Raw genomic sequence first — 27,163 nt, forward strand, 5'->3', positions numbered from 1 at the left:
GCACACACCTTGGTCCTGATTCCCTCACCAAAGATGAGTTTAATGGAGAATTCCAACTAAAATAGCCACTGGAAAGTTTGGTTTCCCCTTTTCCCACCATGGCCAGACACCCAGCACGAGCAGTGAGCTTCACTGCAGGCACTGCAGCCCCCAGGGACAGGGCAGGACCCCTCTGTACCTGTTGCCTTCTCGGGGTTGTTGCACATGAAGCACTGCCAGGCTCCTGCCTCCTCGCTGTAGCCAAACAAATCAAAGAACCTCACTTCCTCCAGGTGCATCTGAACGTTCTCCAGCTCCTGGGAGGGAAGGAGACAAACCAAACTCATGAGGTGAAGAAGCACCGGAACCCCAAATCCAGAGGGACACAGGGGGTCCTTCCCATGGCTGCTGCAGAGGGACAGGGGCCAGGGCACTGAGCTGGGCACTGAGCTGGGCAGGACTGGCACTGAGCTGGGCACTGGGCTGGGCAGGACAGGTCTCTCCACCAGCACGAGCAGCTGATCCATGAATTATGGATTTGGGACAGTCTGGGATTTGTTTTTCCTCTTCCATGCCCCTGTCAGCAGCCTGCCCAGCACTTTTCCCAACAGCTGAACCACCTTGGAACATGAGAGTGATGAGGACATGCTGAGGGAGCTGGGAAGGGGCTCAGCCTGCAGAAAAGGGGGTTCAAGGAGGACCTTGTGGCTCTGCACAGCTCCTGACAAGAGGGGACAGCCAGAGGGGGTCAGGCTCTTCTTCCAAGTAATAAATGACAGCACAAGGGGAAATGGCTCCCAGTGGAGGCTCAGATTGGATATTGGGAAAATTTCTTCATGGAAAGGCCTGCCCAGGGCAGTGGTGGAGTCACAGGAGGGGTTTAAAGCTGTGTGGACCTGGGGACATGGCCCATGCATGATCCACCCTGCATTCCAGCCCACTTGAAATAACCTGCAAGGAGCCACTTATTTCAGGAGGGAAAAATCTCTCCTCTCACTGGAGAGGAGAGATTTATCTCATCCCCTTGCTCCATCACCTGAAAGCTCAGAGAGCCCCTTGTGCCAACATGGCACAAGGAAGGAGAGGGGAGAACAGAGCGCCCCAAAACTGTTAATTCTGCTCCTAAAAGCTGAGTAACAAAGGGATCCCCGAGGGCATCACCTGGGGCCAGCACAGCAGTCACCCCCTCAGGGCTGCCATGGGGCAGGTGGCACAGGAGAGCTCAGCCAGCTGCCCTGGGCTGGGCACACACAGGGCTTTGATAAGGAGCTCTGGAGAGCCCAGGCAACCTGGGAGCATCCACATCTGGAAGTGCTTTGCTCCTGGCACATCTGGAGGCGTGCTGAATGAATAAATGAATGTTTTCTGTGGCACGGAGAGGCTGCCCAGTGGAACACGGCGAGCTCTGTGTGAGCCAGGCCCTGGCTGCAGCTCCAGGGATCACCACAGCTGAAGGCATTTCTCAGAATTCAGTCTGGAGTGAAGCACTGATGTCATACATCACTCTCCAGGTTTGAAAAATGCTTTAGAATCCATACTAGAAAAAAATGTATCACCTTCCACTGTCCCAGGCTGCTCCAAGCCCTGCCCAGCCTGGCCTTGGGCACTGCCAGGGATCCAGGGACAGCCACAGCTGCTCTGGGCACCCTGTGCCAGGGCCTGCCCACCCTGCCAGCCAGGAATTCCTTCCCAATATCCAATCCTCCCCTGAACAAGCATTTCAGACTCTACCAGAACACAATGCATAAACTTAGTCTCAAATATAGCAGACACATTGCGGGCACAGGTGGTTGGTTATTGGGTTAAAAGTAGAAATAATTGAGGTGTCATTTCTTAATTGGACAGTTTATCCTTCAAAAGCCTTGGAGAGAGAGAGACAGCTTCAGTTTCAGTTTGTTGGAGTGAAGTGCTGTAGAGCTCAGGGTTTGTGAGACTGTGCCATGGATAAGAACTGATAAACATCTGAGTCCCAACAAGAAATATCTCACACATTTAATCCCAACCCTGGCAAAAAAGAAACCAAGACCCCAGCCCGAGATACTGCCATGGAGTGAGGAAAGCTCCCAGGCAGGCTGGACTCCTGCACCTGAGTAGTGCCAGGGCTGCAGCCCTGCAGATCCCCTGGACTCCTGCACCTGAGCAGTGCCAGGGCTGCAGCCCTGCAGATGCCCTGGACTCCTGCACCTGAGCAGTGCCAGGGCTGCAGCCCTGCAGACCCCCTGAGCTGGGGCTGGTCCCACACCCAGCTCTGCCCTGAGCTCTGTGCTCCCCCAAACCCTTCTCTCTGCACCAGCTCTGCCTTTGGGTGACTGGAGCTTGCCAGGGGCTCAAGTTAAGCCTGTGCTAAGCAGCAAAGCTGCTCTAAAGCCTCTGGATGAGCCAGGCCTGGACTCAACAGCAGCTCAAGTCCTTAGCACAGCTCCTCTGGGTGTGAGGAAAACTGGCCCCAAAGCTGCTCTCAGATGTGGGGGTCCCCACTCCTCTGAGCCCCAGCAAGCGTCCCCACTTCTTCACCACATTGTGCTGGGAGTTCAGAAGGTGCTCCTAACAAAACTCTGGTTTTAAATCAGCCATAACCTTGGTAATTTAATCATGTTCCACCAGACATCTTCGTGCCCACAATATTCTGAGACAGAGTGTTGTAAAATCATGTTTGACAACTCATTTCATCCAACTGAGCTGGATGGAGATGCCCAGGAATAAATAGATATTTGTTTTCCAATCCTACAGTGGCCTTTTCCAAGCAGCTGATTAATGGCTTGGAAAGAGCATTCACTGAAATCCTGGAGGCAGAAAAGAGCTTTGGGCTGCAATCCCTTCAGCTCACGGGGGTAACTAATGGCACATGTGCAGACAAATAACTCCACAAATCCAGGGCTGTGTTCAGCTGGGTGAACTTCCAAGGGCTGCAGCTGAGCTGAGCCTAGAGCTGCAGCCTGAGCAGGAACAAACCCACGTGCAGCATCCCTGCTCTTCGTGCCATGGGCCAGCTCAGTGGAGGGGTGCAGAACCAGCCTGGCACCCTTCAGAGCACAGCACAGAACACCCTGAACAGAGCAAAGGTTCCCAAGTGCAGGCCAAGTCCTCCTGCTCTTTTAATCAGTGAGGAGAGTAACCCCTTACCTTCTGGTGGGGGAAGGTGCACTGGATCATGGCAGTCTCAAAGCTGTGCGTGCCCTTGAGCTGAGTCTTCTCCCACAGGGCCTTCAGGACTTGCACAGAGCTGCTTTGTAGGGACAAAGGTTCTGCCAACAGGCTCTGCAGAAGACGTTGGGAATGATTTCAGGTGTTTTTTCACTCAGCTGTTACCAAAAAGCATCTTGTGCTCCCAGTGGGACAGCCAGGAGAACAGCCAGGGGTGAGCCAGCTCTGCCCAGGGAGTTCTGATGGATCAGTGGGCTCACAACATCAAACATCTCATTTCCTCTGGGCTTCTGAAGGTTATTGTACATCTCTGAGGTCTGAGGATTCCCCTTCAAGGGCCACTACACGACCTGGTTCTGTATTGAAATGTGAATTTGTCACCACACAGAGACCTGGGGGAGCTGCACCCCCTGGGAAAACCCGGCATTGCCAGGCAGAGGGAGGAGGTGCCCCACACCCTGCAGGGCTGTGTGAGCTCGTTTGGAGCCCTGCAGCTCTCAGTCCCTGAGCAGCAGAGCAGGGCTTGTGAGTGCCCTGGGCAGAGGGCAGATGAAGCTCAGCAGGGAGAACGCACAGGACACTCCCAGCACGGAGTGCAGGAGCTTTCAGCTCCTGAACAGGACAGGATGCCACCCTGCTGGGCGGGTGCTGTCCCCTCCAGAGCTCCCTGAGCCAAAGGACAGTGAGGCTCCAAGCTGCCAGCACCGTGGGTGACCCTGGCATTCCAACAGCCCGAGCTCTTTGTGGCACCCCTGCTCACACAGCAGGGGCACAGCAGCACTGTGGCTGAGAACATTTGTGCCTCTCTCTCCTCCATCTCCTCCTTGATCTTTTAATTAAAGAATGCATTCACACACCAGAGCCAAGATAAGAGTGCACAACAAACCTGAATTTCCATACAGCAAATATTTGATTTCACAATATGGGCAATGTCCTTCAAATGTGGGATTCCTGGATGGACTTTAGGCTGGATGGACTTTCTGTCTCCTCTGTCTGAGCAAAGCCATCCAGCCTAATCCTGCTGTCCTGCACTAATAATTTCCCAATTTCTATCCAAGAGTTTGGAAACACAGTAGAACTCTCCATTATTATTTTTTAAATGAACTGACCAATGTTCTTGAAAAGTATTTATTTCTAGGAAAACACACAGGGCAGAGCAATTCAGGCTGTTCCATCCACAGCATCCCTCACTGTGTGAATTTTGGACAAATCCTGGCTGTTCCCAAGGCTGCCTTAGGGTGGGATGAACTGCAGTGAAAGGCTCTGTGTGTGTTAAGAAACTGAACATTGTATTTCAGCTCAAACCCCACCTGTTGCATCTTGAAGTGTGAATGTTGACTTCTCTCTTAGTTTCACACTATTTGAAACCTGCTAGGAAATTCCACACATGTGCAAGTACTGGGCTGTTCTTGGAAACAATATTAAATACAAGAAAATCATTTGAAGGGTGGTAGAACAGCACTGGGCTGATTTACAAATTCTGCTCAGTCCAAACCTCTGCAGTAAAACCCCAGTGGGTCCTGCCCCTCCAACCTCCTGCTGCAGCCTTGGGGTTGGTGCTGCTCCCCTAAAATCCACTGCCAACTCCTGGCTGCTTCCTAGGCACCTGCAAGTTTTGCCTGAATAAGAACAATATGCTTTGGTCCCACTTTTTTATCCCCAGACTTTGTAAACTCCCCAGCCAGTTTGAATTTGGGGTCTTTAACAGAAACATAAAAACTTAAAAAGCACAAAACAACTTCAGCCCAGTGGAACGAGTTCCTGAGGGACCACCAGGGTCACAAATGGCTGAGAGCTAGAGGTGCATTTAATGAGTTAACCGTGAAACATTCTTGTGCAAGTGGCCCAGGAGAGCCCAGAGGGCCCTGGCTGGTGTGGCCCTCACCTGCTGGAACAGGAACATGATGTGGATCCAGAGGGGAGGCTGCTGGCTCACCAGGGTGAAGCTGGACTTGCTGTACAGGCAGTAGTGGCCCTTCAGGGGACAGCTGAAGAACAGCTTTGCCACACAGCTTTGGACAGTATCTGCAAAGGCAAACATGGGGTGTAAAAATCAGCTACAGAGCAGAGAGGAAACTCAGTGCCCGTGCTGGGGTGCCAGAGCCACGTGGGAAAACATTCCCCTCAGGATTTGGGGCACTCCTGCAGCCAGCAGGGCACTGATGGGTCTGCACCCTTAGAAAAGAGAGAAATTCAGTGTTCAGTGCTTCACATCTCACCCAGTAACCCTTTACTGCCAAATGCAGGAGGGGCAGCCCAGCCCAGCCAGGCTGTTCAGTCCTTGTGCTTTCTGATGTGTTTGGGATGTCAAACCAGCAGGCCCATCCAAACTGCGTGTCCCTTGTCCTATTTAAAATGTTTGTTGGAAACCCCTGCCCTAGCAGGCCCAGCCAGGTGGGGCTGACTCTTTTGGATCCCTGTGGAGGTGATGGTTGGAACTGGAAATGGAGCCCTTGAGATGCACAGTTCTGCTTTTGCAAAATGCTAGAGATCATGGAATGGCTTGGGTTGGAAAGACCTTAAATCCCACCCAGTGGCACCCCTGCCCTGGCAGGGACACCTCCCACTGTCCCAGGTGCTCCAGCCCCAGTGTCCAGCCTGGCCTTGGGCACTGCCAGGGATCCAGGGGCAGCCACAGCTGCTCTGGCAATCCCAGCCCAGGCAGGAATTCCCAATTCCCAATCTCCCATCCATCCCTGCCCTCTGTCCATGTGAAGCCATTTCCTCAGCAAACCCAAACAGCTTTTTCAGAGGATGATAAAATGGTTTCCCCTTGCCAGCTTCTGGAGGTTTGCTCCCAGCCTCACAGCCACCTGGCCTCTCTGCAGCATTTCTGGCAGGATCCAACATCCCACTTTTAGATTTTCTGCATTTTCAGTGACAATCTGTGACACTAGCACTTTGTTCTAGCAAGGCATCCTTTTGTGCCTCTGGTAAACTCATTCCTCACATGTCACACCTTCACACAAAATACTGAATTTATTACATTTCCGTCCTATGCATTCACATCTTGATGAGATGGAAAGTGTCAAACCAAGCATTTCAAGCCTGCCTGTTGTGGACACACAGGCTGCCTCTGCTCTCAGCCTCTCCTTGTCAGGAGATCCAGAAACCTTCTCTGCTTACTCACGTTTTCTCCAAAGTCACAAGTCATTTTTCCAGTTAGGAGATTTTCTTTGAGCCTTTTCTTCCTTCCCCCTTCTCCCCTGGTGACTCACCAGGACAGCAAGAGACTGAGTCACATCCCTGCATGGCTGGCCCATGAGCAACACACCCCACAGGGAAAAACGGGGCATGAATCCACTTCTCTTGGATTGTGGCATAAAATGCACACACTTGGATTACTGGCTATGGGGAAAACTTGAGTTTCACTACCCACACCTGCCAGCTCTCACCCAAACCTGCCAGCGCTCGTGTTCACTGTAACACAGGAGTTTGGGAAGCCAGAGGGGTTAATTAGAGGCATCCTGGATCCTGGGGCACATGAAAGCACACAGTGACATTTCCAAGGAGGCTGCTGACAGATGCTCCTCCAAACTGCAGACCCCTCACAGATGCTAAAATAACCTTCACTCATGCACTCAAGCAGAAATCAGGCTTGGCCTGGGGCCATGTGTGTGAAAAGTTGATGTTTCAAGATGGGAAATGACTCTTAGCTAAAAATGACCCCAAAGCATGGCGAAGAGGAGCGGGCAGCTTGTCCTTCCTCTTCCCTGAACACAGCCATGACTCTCCTGGTTACAAACACATGGACTGGCAAAAAACCTGGCAGCAGCAGGGGCAGGGCCCCTGGGGAGAAAAGGCTCCCAGGTGGGATCTGTTTGGTGGGCTGGGAAGGACATTCCCGGATGCTGCAGGTAAAAAATGGCAAAGGATCTATGGAGAAAGTGCTTAGCAAGGCTTTGTGGTGGCACTGAGGAGCACACGGGGGCTGAGGACACGTGCCAAAATCAACGGCAGCTCCAGAGCGGGGCCCTGGCTGGCTGAGCACGACGTTCCTGGAAAACTGCAGCACTCATTTGTCACTAGCACTGCAGAAAGCTCCTTCCAGCCATCTCCCAGGCTCTGGAAGGAGCTGAGCAGCTCCTCAGGGCTGCTCTGCTCTGTTTGATGTGCTGGGTTTGGCACTGCTGAGCAGCAGCCCACGTTTGCTACGTGCAGCTTTCAGCAGCTCCTGATGAACCAGCAGGATCCACCTCTGACAGGGAATATCAGTTATTCCAATTCAGGGAATATCAGTTATTCCAGTTCAGCAGAACCATGGAGTCATGGAGTGCCTTGGGTTGGAAGAGACTTTAAATATCATCTCATTTCAGCCATGCCGTGGGCAGGGACACCTTCTATTGTCCCAGGTGCTCCAAGCCCTGTCCAGCCTGGCCTTGGGCACTGCCAGGGATCCAGGGGCAGCCCCAGCTGCTCTGGGAATTGCATCCCAGCCCCTCCCAGCCGGGAATTCCTTCCCAATATCCCATCCACCCCTGCCCTCTGGCAGTTTAACACCAGTTTCTCCTATCCTTTCATTACCTGCCAGGTTCTCCTCCTTCCTCAGCCTTGGCAGGAGAGTCCAAGTACCACAAGAAAAGGATTTTGAAACACGAGAACATGTGAAGAGCATCACAAGACACAAACCCACCCACAGAGTCACCAAATGCCCAGCAGGCTGATCAAGACCCCAAGGAAACGTTCCTGAGCCAAGGAACATTTCTCAGCCCAGCTCTTGGCGTGTCTCTGCCTTCCAGCCAGGGAATAAGCAACAACTCCTTTCTCCTACAGGAAACAAGGGGATATATGTTGCAATTTTAAAGTTCACAACTGAGTGGTTGTGCCTGGGGAAAAGGAACAAAATATAACAGAAGAATGTCAGCAGAGCTGTTAATTGTTACCTATTCCAGCGTCACATGCTGGGCTGAACCAGGAGGGTACAGAGTCACTGGCTCTGGGAACAATTAATGTGTTATTTGATTTACATTGCTGATCCTTTACTATTAAATGAAATCTGTTAATAGGAGTAAAAGTATGCTCATAAATTTCCTGAATAGAATCAAACCCATGCATAAACATGGAACCAATAAGAGATGGATGCAACTTCTTAAATTTTGGGTTTAAGCTTTTTCAGCTTCCTCAGTTTCCTTTGCCTGACCTCTTCAGTTTGGGTTACAAAAAGTATGCAAACAATAAATACATTTATAGGAGGAGAGGGCAATTTTTAAAGCAAGCAGCTTCAAGAAATGCTGCTTTATATTGTTCTTAACACCACTAACTTTGTGTGCAGGGCACAACTCAGTCCAAGGTGTGAGTTACACCAACACCAGCAGAGAAGGCAGGGCTGTAATGGGGGTGGACACCATCAATGGGGCACTCAGCACAGACTCCACATCCAGGGGGCAAATCCAGGAGCTCAGAAGCCATAAAATCATCCCAGAATCACAGATGGGGTTGGAAGGGCCTGAAAGCTCTTGTTCTACTCCCCTTCCTTCCCCTAGACCAAGAGGTTGCTCCAAGTAAGTCCTCTGGTTGATGCCACCACCCACAGGAGTGTCCCAGTGCCAGGTGAAGCCCACCTGGAGAGCAGCCTGCTCCCAGGGCAGCTGTGAGGCCCCAGGATGTGCCACACGTGTGTGAGGGCAGCCAGGGGACAGCTGGGCACATTCCCAACACTGCCTGTGGCACTGGGAATTTCTCCTTGATCTGACAACGTGGATCACCAGGAGCACGACGGCCATCCTGAGCGATGGCACTGGCATCCTGAGCGGTGGCACTGCCATTCCCAGCAGTGACACTGCCCTCCTGAGTGCTGGCACTGCCATCCCCAGCGGTGACACTGCCATCCTGAGTGCTGGCATTGCCATCCCCAGCAGTGGCACTGCCATCCCCAGCAGTGGCACTGCCATCCTGAACACTGACACTGCCACCCCCAGCAGTGGCACTGCCATGGCCCTGCCTCCCTGACCCCTGGGGTGTCTGCAATGCCAGCCCTGGTGTCTGCAATGCCAGCTCATGCTTGCTGCTCCCTGGGCACACTCTCCCGAGCCTGCCCAGCTCTGTGATCCCCTGCAGGACCCGAGGCCCATCTGTTCCCAATCAGGGGCTGGGTGATGGAATGCTGGAATCCATCAGGCCGGAGCAGGGGTGAGCCCTGCAGGGGAGCAATGAGCTTTTCCATCCACGCCGTCATCTGGTCCCCATTACCCCTCAGAACCACATAAAACATAATAACAACCACACTGGGGGCCAGCACGCTGCAACCTGCTCCCCCTGCCGCCTCCTCCTCTGCCAGGAGTCCCAGGGAACGCTCCCTGCATGGATTTCCTCCTGCATGGCACCAGCAGCCAGCAGGGACTGCTGGAAAATGGTTCCAATGTTTTTTCCTTGGGTGTTGCTGGACTGGCCTCAGTGAGCGAGGGGGAAATGATTCCATGGTGTCCCAGCCTCTGTCCTCTCAAAATGAGGCTGGAGATGGCAAATCCTCCAGCATCCTTGACTCACAGATATCATCAGACACTTTCCTTCCAGCAGCTCACTCCACATTCAAAGCTCTGGGCATGAACAGCAGCTTTTTTACCCAAATTACCTAAAAATCGAGCAGAAGCAGAGCAGAGCACAAGGGCCTGTCCTTGTTATAAGCAAATCCAGCAGCTCCTGTCAGGGAATGGCTGCACCCAGCCCCTCCCAAGGGCAGGATACACAGGGCCATGCTCTGAGGCACCGTCCTGGCAGCGCGGGGAAACGAGGAGAGCAGGTCAGAAATCCTGATCAGAAATCACCACCAGAGAATACAGCATCCCCACCCATCCCCAAAAAATATGGGCTGAGGAAAATGCTGCTGAACTCCGTGAAAAATGAAGAGCCTAACAAATATGGTGCCTTGCTGTTTTTCTCTTCTTTCAAGGAAAAGATCCCCAGGATTACGAGGCTTTAAGTGATGAACATGACATTAAAAAATGCCTCAAATTGCATCAGGTATGTCAGAGATGTGGGTCAGGGCACAAGGCTTCAAGCCAAGCAGGAACTGAACCAATAAATTCATTTTTGTGGGTTTGGGTTCCTTCTTTCTACCCCAGCTCAAATCCCCTCTCTGACTGCAGTGGTATTCCAAAAAAATTCCCTTATGCACGTGAGTCTGGTGTTGCAGCTTGTCTGCTCTGTGAAACACCCCCAGCTCAGCCCTTTCCTTTAGGATAAAACCTTCTGGCCAACAGCCCAGTGCTAGCACTGCTCCTGCTGTAGGATCATCACCCAATTCACGGCTCTCCCCTGCCCAAGGCACAGCCAGCCAAAAACAGTCAATATTAAACAACAGGGCTGACATGGCAATTTTTCAAGGTCTGTATGAGGCATCTTCAAACTGTCACAGACAGTTCATGGATCCACCCTGACACTTCTTAACCTGCAGCCCTTCCCAGCTGTAAAACCTGACACTCCAGTTAATATTGCATCCATTTGGACACGGGATATAAATTGAATGGGCTTAGAAGTCAACAAGGAGCCTGCAAATCACACCCTGAAAAGCAAAAATACTCCGTGAGGGGTAAGAACTACACAGCAAACATCTGACTCGAGAGCAAAAAAGCCAATTTGCAAATCACAGACAATTTAGCAGAGCAGAGGTGCCTATTTTGTGTGTTTTAAACCTGCCTCTGACAACTTCATGGCGTGTTCTCCAGCACCTGGATCGGGGCAGACACTCAGTTAATCCTCCCAGTCACTGGTGATATTGCAAATCCCTTTTCCAGGCTGCAGAGGCCATTTATCTCAACACGGAGCTCTCTGATTTTTCTCACACTCCTGCAGCCACTCTCATCCTTTATCCTCCAAACTGAGGCATTAATTAATGCAGGCAGTCCCAGAAGGGTTTGGGTTGGAAGGGACTTAGAGCCCCTCCAGCTCCTGGCCAGGGACACCTTCCCCTGTGTCATTAGTGCCCAGATCTGAGGGTCCTGCAGGAAAACTGGGATATTCCCAAGGTCCTGTCCTCAGCAGCACACCCCCTTCTGGAGGAGCCCCCAGGCTGGGGTTAAGAATGAGGAATTCCCCCCAGTCCCAGACAGGCTGCCCCAGGTCAGACACCCCAGCAGCAGAAATGCCAGCTGGGGTGGAACTCTGGTCAAGAGAGCAGAACTTGGCCCATCACCCCTTGGAAATTCTTCTAAATTCTTCTTTATTAACACCCTGCTGACCCCCCAGAGCTGCCACTTGAAATGCCAGGAAAGGCCTGAGCAGGGAAAGGAAAGCCTGGGAAATGTGCACTCTTGCAACACGTTTTGCCATTATTTCCTTCAAATACTCTGTGTCATGAGGGGCTGCTCTGGGGTTCTTATCTTTTCATACCTTCCATGTCTTACACATTAAATTTCCAGTCCAGACTCCCACACAGCCAACATAAAATCAGCTCACTATATTTATTAATGTTTTCTAATCTTGTTTTTTTCTGCTAAACACGCTGGTGAAATGTAAAACACGCCTTTGAGTGGGCCCTGTTAGAGTTTGGGGATCTCTGAAGTGCAATAACTGCAGGGTTTTGGAGAGCTTTATGCAATATCTGGAATATTAACAGAGCTGTCCCCTGTGGAATGAGCAGGGCTGCATTTCTTCAACAGATTCAGAACGAGTCCCATAAATCTCTGCTCTGCACATGTGTCCCTGCTCAAGGAATTTCCCCAGGAATGCTAGTTGAGGATTTTCAGGAAATTACAATAGTTTGAGTGAATTTAGAAATAGTCACATGCCTAGGATGTATCATAAGAGGTATTGCAGAAAGGAAACTGAGCAATACATTAAAAAATATTCAATATATGGGATTTCATTAATGTGGGGTCAGAGCACTCAGCACTTCAAAAACCACGTTGTTCACTCTCATGTTTTCACTGAATTTTGTGCAACACAAGTTTTATCCTTAATTCTACCAAATAACTATTTCAACTACTAAACATGGAATTTAAGGTATCTAGGAAATTCTTCAGAAGCATAAGCTTATAAAATATATAGAGAGAAAGAATTATATCCCTTTTATGAGTGGAAACTGCTTTTCCACTTCTTGACCACTGAGAAAGGAAAGAAATAAATCTTTTATCAACTTCAGTTGATGCTTGTTGGAGCTGAAGTGATGCTATATTAGAAGGTGATGTTTGAAGTGACTGGAAATTTAATTTATTAAATTAAATTAAATTGATTGAGGCAGCTGCTCTTTGGGATCAACCTGGCACATGCAAGGGTTGGGCTGTGAACAGCTCCTGGCCACCAGTGAGGAGTTGGATGCACCCAAATTCACCTCAAAGGGAATAAAGCAGGACCAACCCAACCCAACACAGCCCAACCCAAAGCAATTACTTCAAAGAGAGAGGAGCAGATCACAGCCCCACCAGGGATGAAAGCAGCAAACATTAAAGCACCCCAGGGACTGGTGAGATGGGATCCAACCCAAGCCAGCCCATGGGGGTCTCACCCTGCTGTGCCCCAGGGAGTTTTGTGGTTGGAATGTGCTGCCCTGAGGGTCCTGACCTTTGTTGTCCCAGTCCAGCTGATTTAATAACTTGGCAGTGAGGAAGGAGCCCCAGACCTGCCCCGAGCCAGCCCAGCAGGAGCCCCATGGACCAGCACGGGGCCCATGGCACGTGGAATCTCCAGCACACATCCATCCCTGATGTCCCAGGAGCTCCACAGCTCCAGCCTGGAGCTGGGAATGTCCCTTCCTGCCCTGCCTTGTGCCCAGAGGCTCTGCCACCCTCAGGGTTCACTCCCCATGACATGCAGAAGGAAATGTTCACCTGAGCCTTCGTGGGAGTCTGGGAGAGGCATGGGATGGGATGTGTCCCTGAAGGAAAGGAATCCTGGGAGGTTTCCAAAGATTCCCTTTGGGAAATGTTGTTTCCTACAGCTGATGCTCCTCCCTGCCTGTGCTGGGGGTCTGTGCTCCCCTTTGGGCCCTGAGGGGGGTCTGGGTGGGTGTAGAAGTCCTTGGGAGGCTCATCCCTTACCTTCAATCACACACTGCTCAGGGATGGGAATCCTCCTCCCCATCTCCATCACGTATTCCTTGACTTTGCCCAGGTTCTCCTTCAGGTGCAGGTACAGCTTGTCCTGGTGTTCCACAGGGCCCGTGGCTGCCTCTGCCCTTCCCTCCACGGCCGTCTCCAGGGTCGCCTCTGGCAGACTGGCTGCCTGGGGAGCATCAGCACTCTGCTGTGAAACCAGGCAGGTCCCCAGGAGCCCTGCTTCGGGCTGCACCCCAAAAGGCACCTGCTGGTGCTCCTGGCTGAGGCAGAGCTCGGAGAAGGAGATGCCAGCAGGGATGTCCCCGCTGTCCTCGTCCGGGCCTCCCTCCGAGCTCAGCCCCTTCACCCGGAGCACGTGCAGGGCCAGGCTCTTGGACCTGCAGGGAGGAAAGGAAAAGGGTTTGGAACAGAGCAGGGCACAAAAATCCCCCTAAACATGCCCTGTGCAGCTCCCTCAGAGAGCCCAGTGCGGGGCTCACCGAGCCAGGGACAAGAACCTTCTGGGAAATCTGCATTTCCACAGCCAGGCTCAAGCCTTGGCTTTAATAAGCAAATGAAATAGAACAATATCCAAATGATATTCACACATCCCCACATCTGCCAGGGGGGGTGAGCCAGCCCCTCTGCAAGGATCCCAGAGCCCCAGGGGTGGTGTGGCTGCTGCACCAGCCCCACCATAAAAATGGCAACCAGCAATTTCACTGAACAGGACCCTGCCTCCAGCTCCTCCTTATCCCTGCTGGGGATGGAGGGGAGCAAAGAGGGCAGAAGGGGCTGGAAGGGCAAATCCTGGAGCTGGAAGGGCACAGCTCTGTGTGGAGCTGTGGGGCAGGGACAGCCTGAGGAGCCTGTGGGTCACGCTGTTTTCACTGATAAATATTGTTAATGATAATACCCCAGAAAAGCTCTCAGGACCTTCCCATCTGCGATATCTCAATGCAGTTTTGGTTTTTTTCCTGCCCTTTTTGCTTCTTTAGGGCACAGAAAAGATTAAATGGGTTCCCAGAGCAGCTGGGGCTGCCCCTGGATCCCTGGCAGTGCCCAAGGCCAGGTTGGACACTGGAGCTTGGAGCACCTGGGACAGTGGCAGGTGTCCCTGCCATGGTGGCACTGGATGGGTTTTGAGGTCACTTCCAACCCAAACCATTCTGGGGTTCTGGGATTTAGAAAGATTTCATCCAGCCCTTAAGTTCATGGATGCAAAAATGGGTTAAATTTAGGTTTATGCTGCCTGTGGGTATTCCATGAGCAGATCAAACCCATCATGTTTGGATAAAGTTTTATGACAAAAGTGATCTCCCTGAACCCCTCACACATTTTCCAGAGCCATACCTGTTAAACCTCATATCCTTCCTTTCTTCTTTCGAAACCTGGCCCAGGCTGTATCTCCTGACTGAGCCGGGGGTGCTGTTGTCCACATTTATTTTCTCTTCAAAAGCCTGGATTTTAACTTGCAGCTTTTCATCTTCTTCACTGCCATTCACGACAGATTTTAAATCATCCAGTGGTGCAGGACATTCTGCCTCAGGGTCCTGTTCCATCCTGAGGAAGCAGAAAGCAGAGGTTTAACTCTGGCACACTCTGTTCATTGTGCTGATGCTGTGTTTGTGCCTGGGACTTGTGGTTTGGATCTGCTAAAGTAATTATGTTTAAACAGAGATTCCCTGAGGTTATTTTCAGGAACATCTTCTACATCAACATCTTTGATGGATCAGAAGTATTGAACATCTCTGACAATCCTGGATGGAAACTGCCAAGCACCAGAAAATCACAACTCTGTCCCTGATAGTCAAAAGTTTTTCATCTGAACTCAAACCATTCTCTCAAAATTGCTAAACACTGACTTATTGCATTATTTTAACAAGGCAAAAGTCAAGCTATTTGCAGACTTTATAGAAATCTGTGGTTTTAAAGATTTGACCAAAGTACATGCAGTTCTTACTGAATTACTGCCCTCTGAGAAAGAAAAATATCTTTTAAAACTTAGAAAAAGTTATAAGCAATGTGACTCCAGCCCAGCAAAGAGAAAATGAAGAGTTAAAATGAACTTGTAGGACTGCAGGGCAAGTAGTTCTGTTTTGGATTTTTTATGTTTGTCTTAAAATCACAGAACCAGAGAACCAGGGAATGGTTTGGGTTGGAAGGGACCTTAAAGCCCATCCAGTGCCACCCCTGCCATGGCAGGGACACCTCCCACTGTCCCATGGTTCTCCAAGCCTCATCCAGCCTGGCCTTGGGCACTGCCAGGGATCCAGGGGCAGCCACAATAGGGAACATTTTAATGCAAAAATTCAAAGGTAACTTTCCAATAAATTGAAGGGAAGCTGTTGATCTTACAGGACAAAAAGAAATCTGCTGGGAAAGACACTGTTGGTAAAAACATGCTGGGTTCCCTCAAACAGCTTTGAAAATGGCTTTTTCTGGGTTCCTTCATTGCTCAGAGCCTGCACAGAGACTCAGCTCCTCTGAATATTTGGCCATTTGCTGGTAATCTGAATTCTGAGTATCCTTACTCAAGTATCAAGTATCCTATGCAAGAGCATCACTGCTCCTTCCCCTCTCCCTGTCCTGCTGGGATGGTGTGCACGTTCCCATCTCACTCCTGCAAGCAGGGAGGAACTGGCACCAAAAATCATGGAGCAGTACAAAGCAAACAGGAATCTCTTGGAGAATCAAGGGGGATTGGACAGTATTTACTTTTTAAACTCCACCCACAGCTCTAAAACAAGATTGTTATGCTTCTGACGATTTCTTTGTTTGATTTTCTTTTTTCCCCCCTGATGAACAAACATCTGAATAGTTAAATCTGTAAAACATGGATCTGTAAAACCACAAATGAGGGGTTTAACACAGCCCTTCCAAAGCAGCAGAGTCTCACAAGTCACACTCGCAGCGGGGGAGCCCATTAAAAACTCCCCAAACTGCAAATTACCAATTGTAAAAAGCCAGGTTTTTAAAAAACAACCAGAAATGTGGCATCACAAAATGCACTTTTTCACTTGTTTTGATAAAGGCAGCTCAGGATATTTCTCAGGGGAGCTGGCAAGTTTTGTCTTGCTTTGTTTTTAATTCAAGCAAGATCTCATAATATATTAACACTGAGGAGCACTTGAAAAATATTCTTCTGTAATAAAGACCCTTGATGTGACCTTTCCTAACAAATCTTTCTGGGGATGTAGGACAAGATTTAATTTATTGGAAAGCAGTCTCTCCACCACAGCTCCCAACACTGCTCCCATTGTGGGAGGTGAGCTCTAAGGAGAACTCCTGTTCCCTGTGTAAATATGGGCAAAGCCTGGGGGCACAGAGAGGGGATTGATGGACTGATGGGCCTAGGGAGTGACAGACCCCAACCAGGGAGCCTTGGTGATGTTTGGGATTAAAAATGGTGTTTCAAACAGCGCCTCTTTGTCCAGCCTTCTCCTGCTGAGCTCCCGTGGCTTTGTGAAGGGAACTCAAGGAAGTACTTCTGCTAAAGAACCACAGAATTATTATGGCTGGAAAAGAACCATGGATGAGCTCTACTTTCTGTATGTAGAGCAGAAAGAAGTCACTCCTAGGTGTGGAGGGTGGGCTCCTCAAGCCACCATCCCATTTTTGCCCCTGCTGGTGCCAGGATTCCAAGTGGGAAGCAGAGGGTCACCGAGTGCCCAGGAGCTCTCCTGTGCACCAGCCCTGTGCCCACATCAGTTCCTTGGGAAGCCAAAAGCACAAACCCCCAAAAGCCTCAGTGAGGGCTCCATCCCAGCCCATGGGACCCCTGGCAGCCCTTCCTGCTGGGCTCCCCTTCCAGCTCTCTCAGACCAGCCATTGTCTGCAGTCTTGGCAAGAGGCACTGCTGAGGCTGCTGAGCAGGATCAGCTTACACCAAAGCTGTTAGCAGGAGGAGGAGGAGGGTGCACGAGCTCATGGGGAAACCATCATGCCAAAAACAGTGCCAGGCTGCTGATGGCTTCATGCTTTAAATCCTCTGGGCAAATGCACCTCAATGCCCAGGTGATGCATTAGCACAGAGGGCATTCCTCCAGAGCAGCAGCACCATCACCACACCAGCAGTGGGGAGCTCACGGTGGGGAAAAGAGCATCCCAAATGGAGATTTATGAAATAGACCTGGGGTTGTGGCCAGGGCTTCACCTCTGTGCTCATGAAGGCTACAAGGATGGGTGAGGTGGTTTGTTAGGGGAGAGAAAATCACCTCCTCAAATAGGATGGACAAGAAAGTTTGAAGGAGGCAAGTTGTGGAGGAAAGATCATGGAACTGTCAGCAGAATCCCAGACTGGCTTGGGTTGGAGGGACCTTAAAGATAATCCCATTCCATCTCCTTTCACTGGGACGTTTTCACTGTCCCAGGCTGCTCCAAGCCCTGTCCAGCCTGGCCTTGGGCACTGCCAGGGATCCAGGGGCAGCCCCAGCTGCTCTGGGCACCTGTGCCAGGGCCTGCCCACCCTATGAGTGAAGAACTTCCTCGTATTTAACCTAAATCTCTCCTATCCCAGTGCCAAACAATTCCAAGCAGCCACAGCAGGGGGAGGAGCAGCCCTGGTGCAGCCCCTTAAGCTCAGTTCTTACACAGAACCAGGACTTTGAAGCTTTCTTCCCCTTTAATTGACTGCACTGCCCCTCTAGGTTGGATAAGTCCATTAAAACCCTGCATATGTTCTTTAAAAGCCCCTCTGGGACTGCATAACTTGGAATTTTGGGACAGTGAGGAGCAGCAGGGCATGACCTGGTTTTGATTATGCTCCCCAGTCTCTGCATGTAAAATTCCCTGTGCCAAACAACGCCAGGCCAGCCATGGCTCTGAAGAAATCAGCTTCTCCTTATATAAACACAGGAGTTTTGGAAGGAATTGTTATAATCCAGCCCCACAGTTTAAAATCCTGCTTTCCCTTCACAGCACAAACACTCTGGATTGCTGCTCTTCAGCTCAGCGACTGCAGCAGCTCCAGAGCTGGGAGGGCACTTCCACCTTCACATCTGGACTGGTCCCACTTCCCAAGCACGAGTCAAAACCAGCTCTGCTTACATCAGCAGAGTTCTCATTCAGCCTTGTCTGATTTAGCTGATACTCTGCTTGATACAGGCCTGAAATGTAAAACCAAATAGCTAAAAACTGTGAAAAAACAGCATTTTGCTGTGATCTCTCACAGCCATGTTGAGATAATGAGGGCACAGAGGGTTGGGGGAGGGAATGAAATTTAAAACAAATAAAAAAATAAATAAAATCAAGGAGCAGAGAGAGAAAATCATCTGTAACCACATTCACATGGACAATAAAGCTTCTACTCTTCAGCGAGTCCTTAACAGAGAGAATTTTAGCTAGAAACAGCCAGATTTTGATGAAAACCTTGTTTTTAACTGGGTTTTCTTAACAGTTCTAGAGATAAATGTTAAGCCCAGAATATAATAAGGAACAGGAATATCACAGTATTTTAACAAACAAAGTAATTTTTCAACCATAAATGGAGGGACCACAATGGGTTGGGAATGCTGAGGGCTGCTTTCTGCTGAGGTTCTGCCACCAGGTCAGGCTTGGACATTTCTCACAGCCCTGTAGTCAGACGAGGGGCTCTATCTGGATTCCTCTCCTTTCTCATTTTTACCTCTCTCCAGGACACCAATTATTTGTTTCTCCGCTGAGCTCAATGTTTTGGCTCCACTGCTCCAGTCTGGCTCCAGGGCTGGCCTTCACTGTCAGGAGTTTTCTGACACCTGTGTTCCATTTTTCCAAAGAATCACTGCTCCTGTGTTCCCCCCTGACCTACTGCAGGATACACAACTCGAATTCTAAGTCTCTCACTAATTAGAAGTGACTGCCACCCTGTATTTAAATAACATTCCCATCCTCACTGTGACAAACCCCACAACATTTCAACCTTAGGATGCACAGTCAGAAGCAGCTGAGACAGCAGAACATCTCGCTGTGGATGCTTCAGAAATTCTTTTCAGACTTTTGTTTGGGCAAATCTTCATCAGGGAGCTACGCCAGCCATTGTTCTCATCACCCTCAGTGGGCATTTTCTAGAATAAACTCACTGATAATTGTGAGGCCTGACTTTACTGATTTATTTTTAACCAAGGCTTTTTTGGCTTGCTTAAATCTACTTATCTGGGGCATGACTTTCTTCATGGCAATGGGAGTATATTTAATGGGAATTTTGGTGACTCACAGTGATGCCTAAAGAGGCTACCTAGAACAGAGGCTAGACAGAGTTAAAGGAATAAAGCAGGGATTTATTAAAAGGCCTTCAAAGGAACTTGGGCAGCACAAGAGTCTGGCCGTGGTTCTGCCCAGGATGCACCCAGCATGGACTCCAAGTCAGGAGTTTTCACCCCTTTATAAGTTTTGGTCCCTTTCCATATTGGGGTTAATTCTCCAATCCCAGCCCCAGGTTCTGCAGTCCCACCCGCCCAGGTTGCTCTCCTCCATCCCCTGCTGTTTGCACTTTGGGACTGAAGCTGCAGTGGTGTCCTTAGTTCTGGGGCTGGAAAAGGATTGTTCTGTGTGCCTGAGCTGCAGAGCTAACACTTGGTATGGAGTTCAGAGTCACACACTCAGGCAGCACAGAATCTGGAAGCCATGAAAGCCAGCACTGAGGGCACGAGCAGGGCTGTGCCAGAGCAGCAGTACCTGGCGGGCGCCGCGCCGTCGGTGCCGAGCTGCCGCGCCAGCAGCTTGGCAATGGCAGAGAAGCTGTTGCTCATGCGATAAATGTCCCTGCTCTGGGCGCCCAGGATGCTCGAGAAGGTGTCCGTGAGGCTCTTGATCTCCAGCAGCAGGAGGTGGTGAAAGGAGTGCTCCATGTTGGCCAGCTGGTTCACCAGATACAGCAGGGAGGTTCTGGCTCGCTCCTGGGCAGCGTGGGGAGATAAGAACAGGGCTGAACACAGGATTTCATTGTTTGCTGCTGTCAGGGGCTTTGTGTGCTGGGACTGAGTCACCGTCCCTGGGGAAGAGTGGCTGCCCCACCATGACACAAGCAGCTGCCTCAAACACAGTTTATTTGTGGTTTCACTGAAGTGACTTTTGTTCCTCTTGGTGTTACCTAACCCAGCCTAACTCAGGACATCTTGTCTCCTCCTCAGACCTAGAGCCAGATCCCTGAAGGCTCTTTAAGGGCCCTACATCCTTCTGGGTTGGTAGATCAGCCTGGCTCAGTGATCAGGGCCCCAGCAGCACCAAGCTCCCCTTTCACCTCTGATGAGTCTGGCCCAGTTACTCCATAAAACCAGAGAATGGTTTGGAAGGGACCTTAGAGACCACCCAGTCCCACCCCTGCCATGGGCAGGGACACCTTCCACAGGTTGCTCCAAGCCCCACCAACACCTTCAGGAATGGGGAACATCCAGCCAGGATCTGAGCATCTCCAGTTTAGGGCTCCTCTGTTAGAGTTCTCCTAATTAGACTGGGTTCCACAGTCCTAAAAGCACCCACGTGGGAAAAGCAGTGGAAAAACCAGCAATTAACTCAGGAACTCCCCTCGGATCCTTCACTGGGGAATCCTTTTACTCAGGGAAGCCCACTTGGTCCTCAGCAGACTGATGGAGAAACTGGGAGATGTTTGGATTTCAGCCTGTGCTGAAGCACAAACAAAGGCAGAAAACAAACAGCTTTCTTCTTCCAAGGGCCAGCAGGGAGCTCATGTGCCACGCACGTGCTCGGGGCTCTGCAGGGTCCCAGCCCCACTTCCTCCTCTCTTCTGGGACCTCGTAACCAGAGAGCAAAATCTGCTGAAAGGTTGATTCCAGACCCAGCTGGGCTATAAAAATACCCGGGAGACTTTGGCAGGACGTGGCCCTGCATCATGGGTGAGACTTTTTTGGAAGAGCGAACCAACGTAATTCAAGGAAAAGCAGCTCTGCTGCGTCGTGCATGACAGGGATAAATGGGAAGAGTGGATCAGACAAATTGCACCCCTTCAGCCATATGGGGGAAGGCTCCAGCTACACCCTGGGCTGGGCTGATGTGACCAAGGTTTTTCCTCAATGGCTTGAACGAGGTTGACTTTTTGGTGCACAGTTACTCATTTATTTGAAAGCCGATCCTTCCTCCAAGAGATAAACAGAGGCTCAATTAACATTTAAAACACATTTTTGTTTTCTAAACAAACTGTGCAGCAGACTAAATGGAGGAGCAGTTTTGACCATTTTCCTGTCACTTTGATCCAGCTGGAGAGTCTCCAGCCATGCTGAAATGCTGCTACTCGCCTGGAGTGAGGTAAAAGAACAATAAACTCGCCTGAGTAATATAATATGTAACTGTTATACAAAACAAAATTACAGCAAAATAGCTCAACATGAAAGCAGCCCTTATCCCTGCCACAGTTCTTATCCAAAATGTTTCACAAACCCTATTTGGATGCACATAACCCCTTGTTATTTCAGTAATGCCTGTTTGATGTATTCATGTATTTTCTCGTAAGCAGCCCTTGCATTTTATGGCATTACATCTGCCAGAAGGTGAAGAGCTAAAGCACAAACAATGAGGTGTGTGGCAAACTGTGCTTTTTTCTTAAAAACAGGTTCAGGAGACTACAAAAAGATCACAAGGCTTTCAGAAATAACTCCAACTCCCAGGTGGTTCAAAACAGGGGAAAAAAATAAAGTGTCCGACTGCCCTGAGCCCCAAGATGGTTTTTCATTTGCACAAGTTTATGGTTAAGGGACAAGTTCTGGCTTCAGCTTGCCCCCCGAGAGTGTTGCTGACACCAGCAGAAGTGGTGTGTGCAAACAAGGGGCAACCTTTCAGTTCCAGAGCTCTCCTCTCTCCCAGGGTCCCTGGAAGCACAAGAGGGTTTTTCTAGGAGCCAGCAAGGATTTGCTGCTCAGATGCACAGTCTCGACCATCGAGGGCCAAGCCTCAATCCTTGCCACCTCTTTTCCCCAGGCAAGCCTTCCAGTGAAATAAAACATCAACAAATAAAGCTCCAGCACTGCCATTGATGTCTCCTTGCCCGCTTGTTTTGCTTGGCAGGGCAGGGGGTGCCAATTCCTGTCTGGGAAGTGACAGAATATCCACAGCACGGCTCGTGTCAGGACAGGGGAGAGGGGGACAAGGGATGAGGGAGGGTTTGGGAAGGCCCTGGCACAGGGGCTGGGAGATGAGACCATCAGAGCACACATGGGTTGGTGGTTGGGCTCGATGGTCCTGGAGGTCTTTTCCAGCCTGGCAGATTCTGTGATTCCATGAGCTCACCTCTGCTCAGCAATCAGCCATGGAGGCATTTCCTTCCCCTCTTAGGTGAGGTGATTCTTTTTGTAAGACCAGCTTAGACAGGGTTTGGAGCAACCTGGGGTGATGGAAGTGTCCCTGCCCATGGCAGGGGAACGGGATAAGCATCAAGATCCCTTCCAACCCAAACCACTCTGTCATTCCAAGATATCCCACAATTCAGAATTATTCACACTTCCTAACCTTTTAGAGTGCAAAACAAGAGAAGAGCTGTTGCTCTTCTGGTGGAACATTCACCTCTGCCACCCTCTGGGTGTTGTCTCTATCCCTGTTTTTGAGTCTGGAGCACAGGGTCCTGGATGTCAGTGACAAACACAGCAAACAAATGACAAATGTGTCCTCCCCACAGGCTGGGATGCTGCTGAGTCAGCAGCTTCCCAAAAAATCAGACTCATGGCAAGGGACATGGTGAGAGCTTTCTCAACATTTACTCCAGGGAGACTGGACATCAGCTGCTCAATGCAGGCTGTGTGTGCTCCACTCAGTAGACCAGTGCAGCCACATAAACCAACAGGTTAAAAATGCGAGGGGAAAATATTCTTTGAATCATGTCTTTGTAAACTTTACTCTAGTGTGTCATTTCCAGCACTACATGGAATCCAACAGGGCCAGTTGGTTCCTCGCTTATTCTTGGTTTGGTATAAAACAATCACAGCAACAAAAGGCAAAATAAATAAATTCAGCCCCTTTGAAGTAGCAGAACTCAGCGGAAATGGAGCCTCAGAGACACCCAGATGGGGAGAGCTGGTTCAATACCCCAAAACACAGAATCCAAATGAAATCCTTCACTTCTGAACCCAGCTGGGCTCAGCTGAGGATTGGCTGGTTAGCAACCATAAACTTTCTAGAAAATGCTGACACTCAAATAGTAAACACAGAATTAAATGTGGTCACCTACAGATCTTATAAAAGTAAAACTTGCTGGGGGATGGAAGTAAACAAGGAGAGAACAAAAAACTTCATTTGGCTCCCAGGCCTCTATGGGATTTTGGCTCCTCTTTCCACACAACAGAAATAAGATTTATGAAGCCAAACCAAATCTGGTTTTGATTCTTCTGAGATAAATTTAATTTTACATGAATATAAAGCTCCAGATCAGTAGAAACAGTGAGGATGGTGTCTTCCTGTGCTGCTCAGACACACAAGGCCCAGCCAATACACACCCAAATTAATTGCCAAAGGGGGAAGGACTGGAGTAAGATCATCTTTAAGGTCCCTCCCAACCAAACCATTCCATGGCAGGGCAGTCAGGTTACTAGGTAAGAAATACGTGGACACTTTATACAAGAATAAAAGCAACCCCAACCCCACACCCAAGCAAGTCCTCTTGTTTCCCACCTTACCTCATCAAGATGTCCAACAGCTCCGAAGATCTTTGCTGTCTGCCCAATCAAACTGGGAAAACTCTCTCCAATTTCCCTCAGTGTGGGAAGGAACGGGGCCAAGGCTGCAGGTTCGTAGCTGGATATTTCCAGAAGGATGTTTAGAATCACCTCGCTGTGGTTGGGGTCCCTCAGGTGTCCAAATAAAAATGGCAAACACTCTCTCAGCACCTGTTAAAAAAATCAGAAACAAATTGGATCGCTGTTTTGAATTGTGAACACATATAACCAGAGGAGATACAACCACCAGAGTGATAAAAATAAGCCACCAGACTCTGAGTTAATAGAAGTTTTCCACCCTTGGTGACCTTTGCGTAGAGCTATCACCGAGGTCAATCCAAGTTCAACTGAACATATGGAGTAAGGGTAAGCTCTGCTTTAAAATATGGCAGTTATGCATAAATAAGTAAGGAAATGCCCAATTAAAAAAATACCAAAACTCACCTTTACTAAATATTTTCCCTGCTCCAGGCCAGTCTATATTTTATTGATTAAAACAACATAAGACTCAGCCTTCCCCAATAATACAGTAAATTAAAGTACTTGTAGAAATTTTTGGGTTCCACCAGAAACTAAACGTGACAAGGTCAGGAGCAGGAATAGAGGAAAAAATGGGGGGCAAGACCCTCACTGCATAATAAATGTGCTGTAGGTAAGTTGTCATTTCTTGTAACAACACAATTTTCGGGAGACTGAGGGTGTAGTCCTCTGAGCCATCTGCCAAACAGGATGCAGTTGTGTACTGAGGGATTAATTCAGGGTACACAGGCACACTAATGCACCTTGGATTCAGGGAAACTGCTGCAGCTGTAGAAAAGACATGCAGACACAGACACGAGTATAAAACAACCCCTTCTTCTGTTCTTATTTTGGGGGGGATTATCAGTTCTCATTAGTTTCTAAATAATTTTAATTGTCCTTGACGTGGATTTTAAAACAGTTCATGTACACTGACAGAAACACAGCAAAGGGAATTCACATTCAGCTGACAGAGGAAGAGCCAAAACCATTGGAGACAAACGGTTTGACCCAGACCTTTTGGTCTAGCAGAGTCTTTGCTATGTTCTTATTATGACTAGGTGGAGAACTCAGGATGGAATTAGAGAATTGACAGGGAATCAGCACAGCAAGGCGCTGCCCTGCGTGGTGCAATTCCTCCCTCACCAAGCCTGTGAGACACAAACCCCCCAAAAGGAGGGGCAGGGAGATGCTTTACCCCCAGTTCTCTCTTCCTGGCCACGGTGTGCAGGAGCCTGAGGAGGTGGAGCTGCTCGGGGGGGTCCAGCTGGGCCATGGGTGCCACCAGCTCCCGCAGGCGGGCGTGGATGGGCCGCGGCTGCTTCTCGTAGAGCGCGGGCAGCACCCGCAGCAGCATGGAGTTCCCTGGGGACACAGCAGGGACAGCGAATGAGGCTGAAGCATGTGGCTGGGCTGTGGATTCCACTGCCATCTGTCAGAGCTGGGGCAGGTATCTGCTGTTCATCGGGCTGGGTTCTTTCTCTCTCCCACAGCCAATCCTCCCTCCAGATCTTCTCCGTTAAAGGCTGAGCCCCCATGGGATGGGGCTGTGCCACCACACTGTGCCATAGTCTGACTGTGGTTGTTTTCTTTTTTGTACTTTTGTATTTTTAATTTCCCTAATAAAGAACTGTTGTTCCTATTCCCATAGATTTACCTCAGAGCCCCTTAATTTCAAAATGATAATAATTTGGAGGGAGGGAGTTTACATTTTCCATGTCACAGCAGGCTCCTGCCTTCCTTAGCAGACACCTGCCTTTTCAAACCCAGACAGACAGGCAGGGACCAGCTGTCAGTCAGTGCCCAGCACTGGGCAGAGCCCCACAGCACCAGCACACTCTGGAGAGAGCAGGTCAACAATCACAGAATTATTTGGGTTGGGGAGGTGTTAAAGCTCATCTCCTTCCACCCCTCCCCTGGGCACCTTCCACCAGGCCGCTCCAACCTGGCCTGGAAGGATCATCAGCACAAAACCAGGGAAGCATAAAACTGTAGAAAATTATATATTGGGCCAAGAAACCAAATAAATTATCAAAATAGAGCAAATCATTGCAGGCATAACAACACTATGTAAAAAAAACCCCCACTAATTCCTATTAATTATAATTTTATTTCTGAATGTCATAGAATGCTGCTTAATGAGCTTTCAGTTTTGGATGATGTTCTGTTGAGTCCTGGGCCAAACTAAGTGTGATTTCCATTAACAAAGAAACAAGAGAAGAAAAAAGGAGAGAAATGACAAAGAAACAACAAAACCAACAAAAGACAAAAACTGCAATTCTCCTTTGCTGAGATTCAAATTTTCAAATTAAATAAACATCATATGGAAGAAATAGTTGGTGAACAGAGAGCTAAACATGCATTTGAACAGAAATAGTTAAGGATGCCATTTCCAGGAATAGAAAAGAGCCAGAGAGAGCCAACTGCAGACAGACAGAGATATGCTAAACCCTCTCTCACACATTTTCTTAAGATGTCTGTGCATAATTCAATTTGAAGCCCAGGCTCATACCAAAATGTATAACTTCACATCGCAGTACATGCCTGCCTCAATGGATTTAAGTTTCACTTGAGCAACATATGGAAAACATCTGCCTATTGCAACCTAGTATGGCTCCTTTTTGTAAACCCTTGGAAGTCCTCACGGCCTCTTTGGATTTGGTTTCCAAGAGGAATCAGCTCTCTGGCCTGCTGCTTTTCCTCCCATTTTCATCTGAGCTGGATAACTTTGGAAGATAAGCAGATCTCTTCATGGATGGTAGGAAAAGGATATTTGGGTTCAGACTGGAGCACGTGGGGCTCTTGCCAGATACAGAAAATGCACCCCAGGCCACGGCTGGGTCTCACAACCTCCCCCTGAGCCAAAAAGCGAGCACATAACTCAGAGCAGGTTCAGACAGCTCTGAGCCCAACAGCTTGTAATGATCCCTGAGGGTCCTTATCCTTCACAGGAGTGGCTCTCCACTCCAGCCAGCCACACTTCTGCACCTTGTCCTGCTTGAAGAATCCCTGGCTGCTTCCTAGAGGCAGCTCCGAGCCCCCCATGCAGCCCCAGCAGTGCCAAAGGCCAGGCCAGACCCCACTCCCACCCCATGGACATGGCAAATTCATCTTGTCCTGTTCTACACAGTCACAAGGGCCAGGGGCAAAGGAAAGATTTGCTGATGAATCACCCTGAAAAGATGAACAAACTGCTCCACTCTGGCCATTTTCTAACCACATTCCCTGGGCTCTTCCCAATGGAAGATGGTTCTCAGTGGATCTGGATAAAAATGTCACCACTAATATTCCATGGGATTTATGCCAAGCACTAATTCCCCCAGAGGGAGAAGCTGGAGATTGGGAAAGGTTCTTCCCCAGAGGGTGCTGGGCACTGCCCAGGCTCTCCAGGGAACAGGCACAGCCCCAAAGCTG

The 27,163-nt window shown here is 49.6% G+C and overlaps 1 protein-coding gene across 6 annotated transcripts in view; it reads right to left on the minus strand.

Annotated features, from left to right (window-relative positions):
• VEPH1 (ventricular zone expressed PH domain containing 1) overlaps positions 1 to 27,163 on the minus strand; it is a 68,013-nt gene that overhangs the window by 15,249 nt on the left and 25,601 nt on the right. For all 6 annotated transcript variants that reach the window (XR_005627994.1, XM_039713723.1, XM_039713721.1 and 3 more), the window contains 8 exons: positions 24,948 to 25,114; positions 23,693 to 23,902; positions 19,749 to 19,969; positions 14,448 to 14,657; positions 13,098 to 13,492; positions 5,009 to 5,148; positions 3,103 to 3,237; positions 179 to 296 (listed from right to left, as the gene is read on the minus strand). Coding sequence is in view for 5 of the 6 variants with exons in the window: in XM_039713723.1 (XP_039569657.1) it covers positions 179 to 296; positions 3,103 to 3,237; positions 5,009 to 5,148; positions 13,098 to 13,492; positions 14,448 to 14,657; positions 19,749 to 19,969; positions 23,693 to 23,902; positions 24,948 to 25,114 (1,596 nt within the window). In the remaining variant the exon portion in view is untranslated. The remainder of the gene's footprint in view (positions 1 to 178; positions 297 to 3,102; positions 3,238 to 5,008; positions 5,149 to 13,097; positions 13,493 to 14,447; positions 14,658 to 19,748; positions 19,970 to 23,692; positions 23,903 to 24,947; positions 25,115 to 27,163) is intronic.

The sequence above is a fragment of the Passer montanus genome, unplaced genomic scaffold (genome assembly GCF_014805655.1).
Source record: "Passer montanus isolate IOZ18808 unplaced genomic scaffold, ASM1480565v1 scaffold29, whole genome shotgun sequence".
NCBI classification, from domain to species: domain Eukaryota; kingdom Metazoa; phylum Chordata; class Aves; order Passeriformes; family Passeridae; genus Passer; species Passer montanus.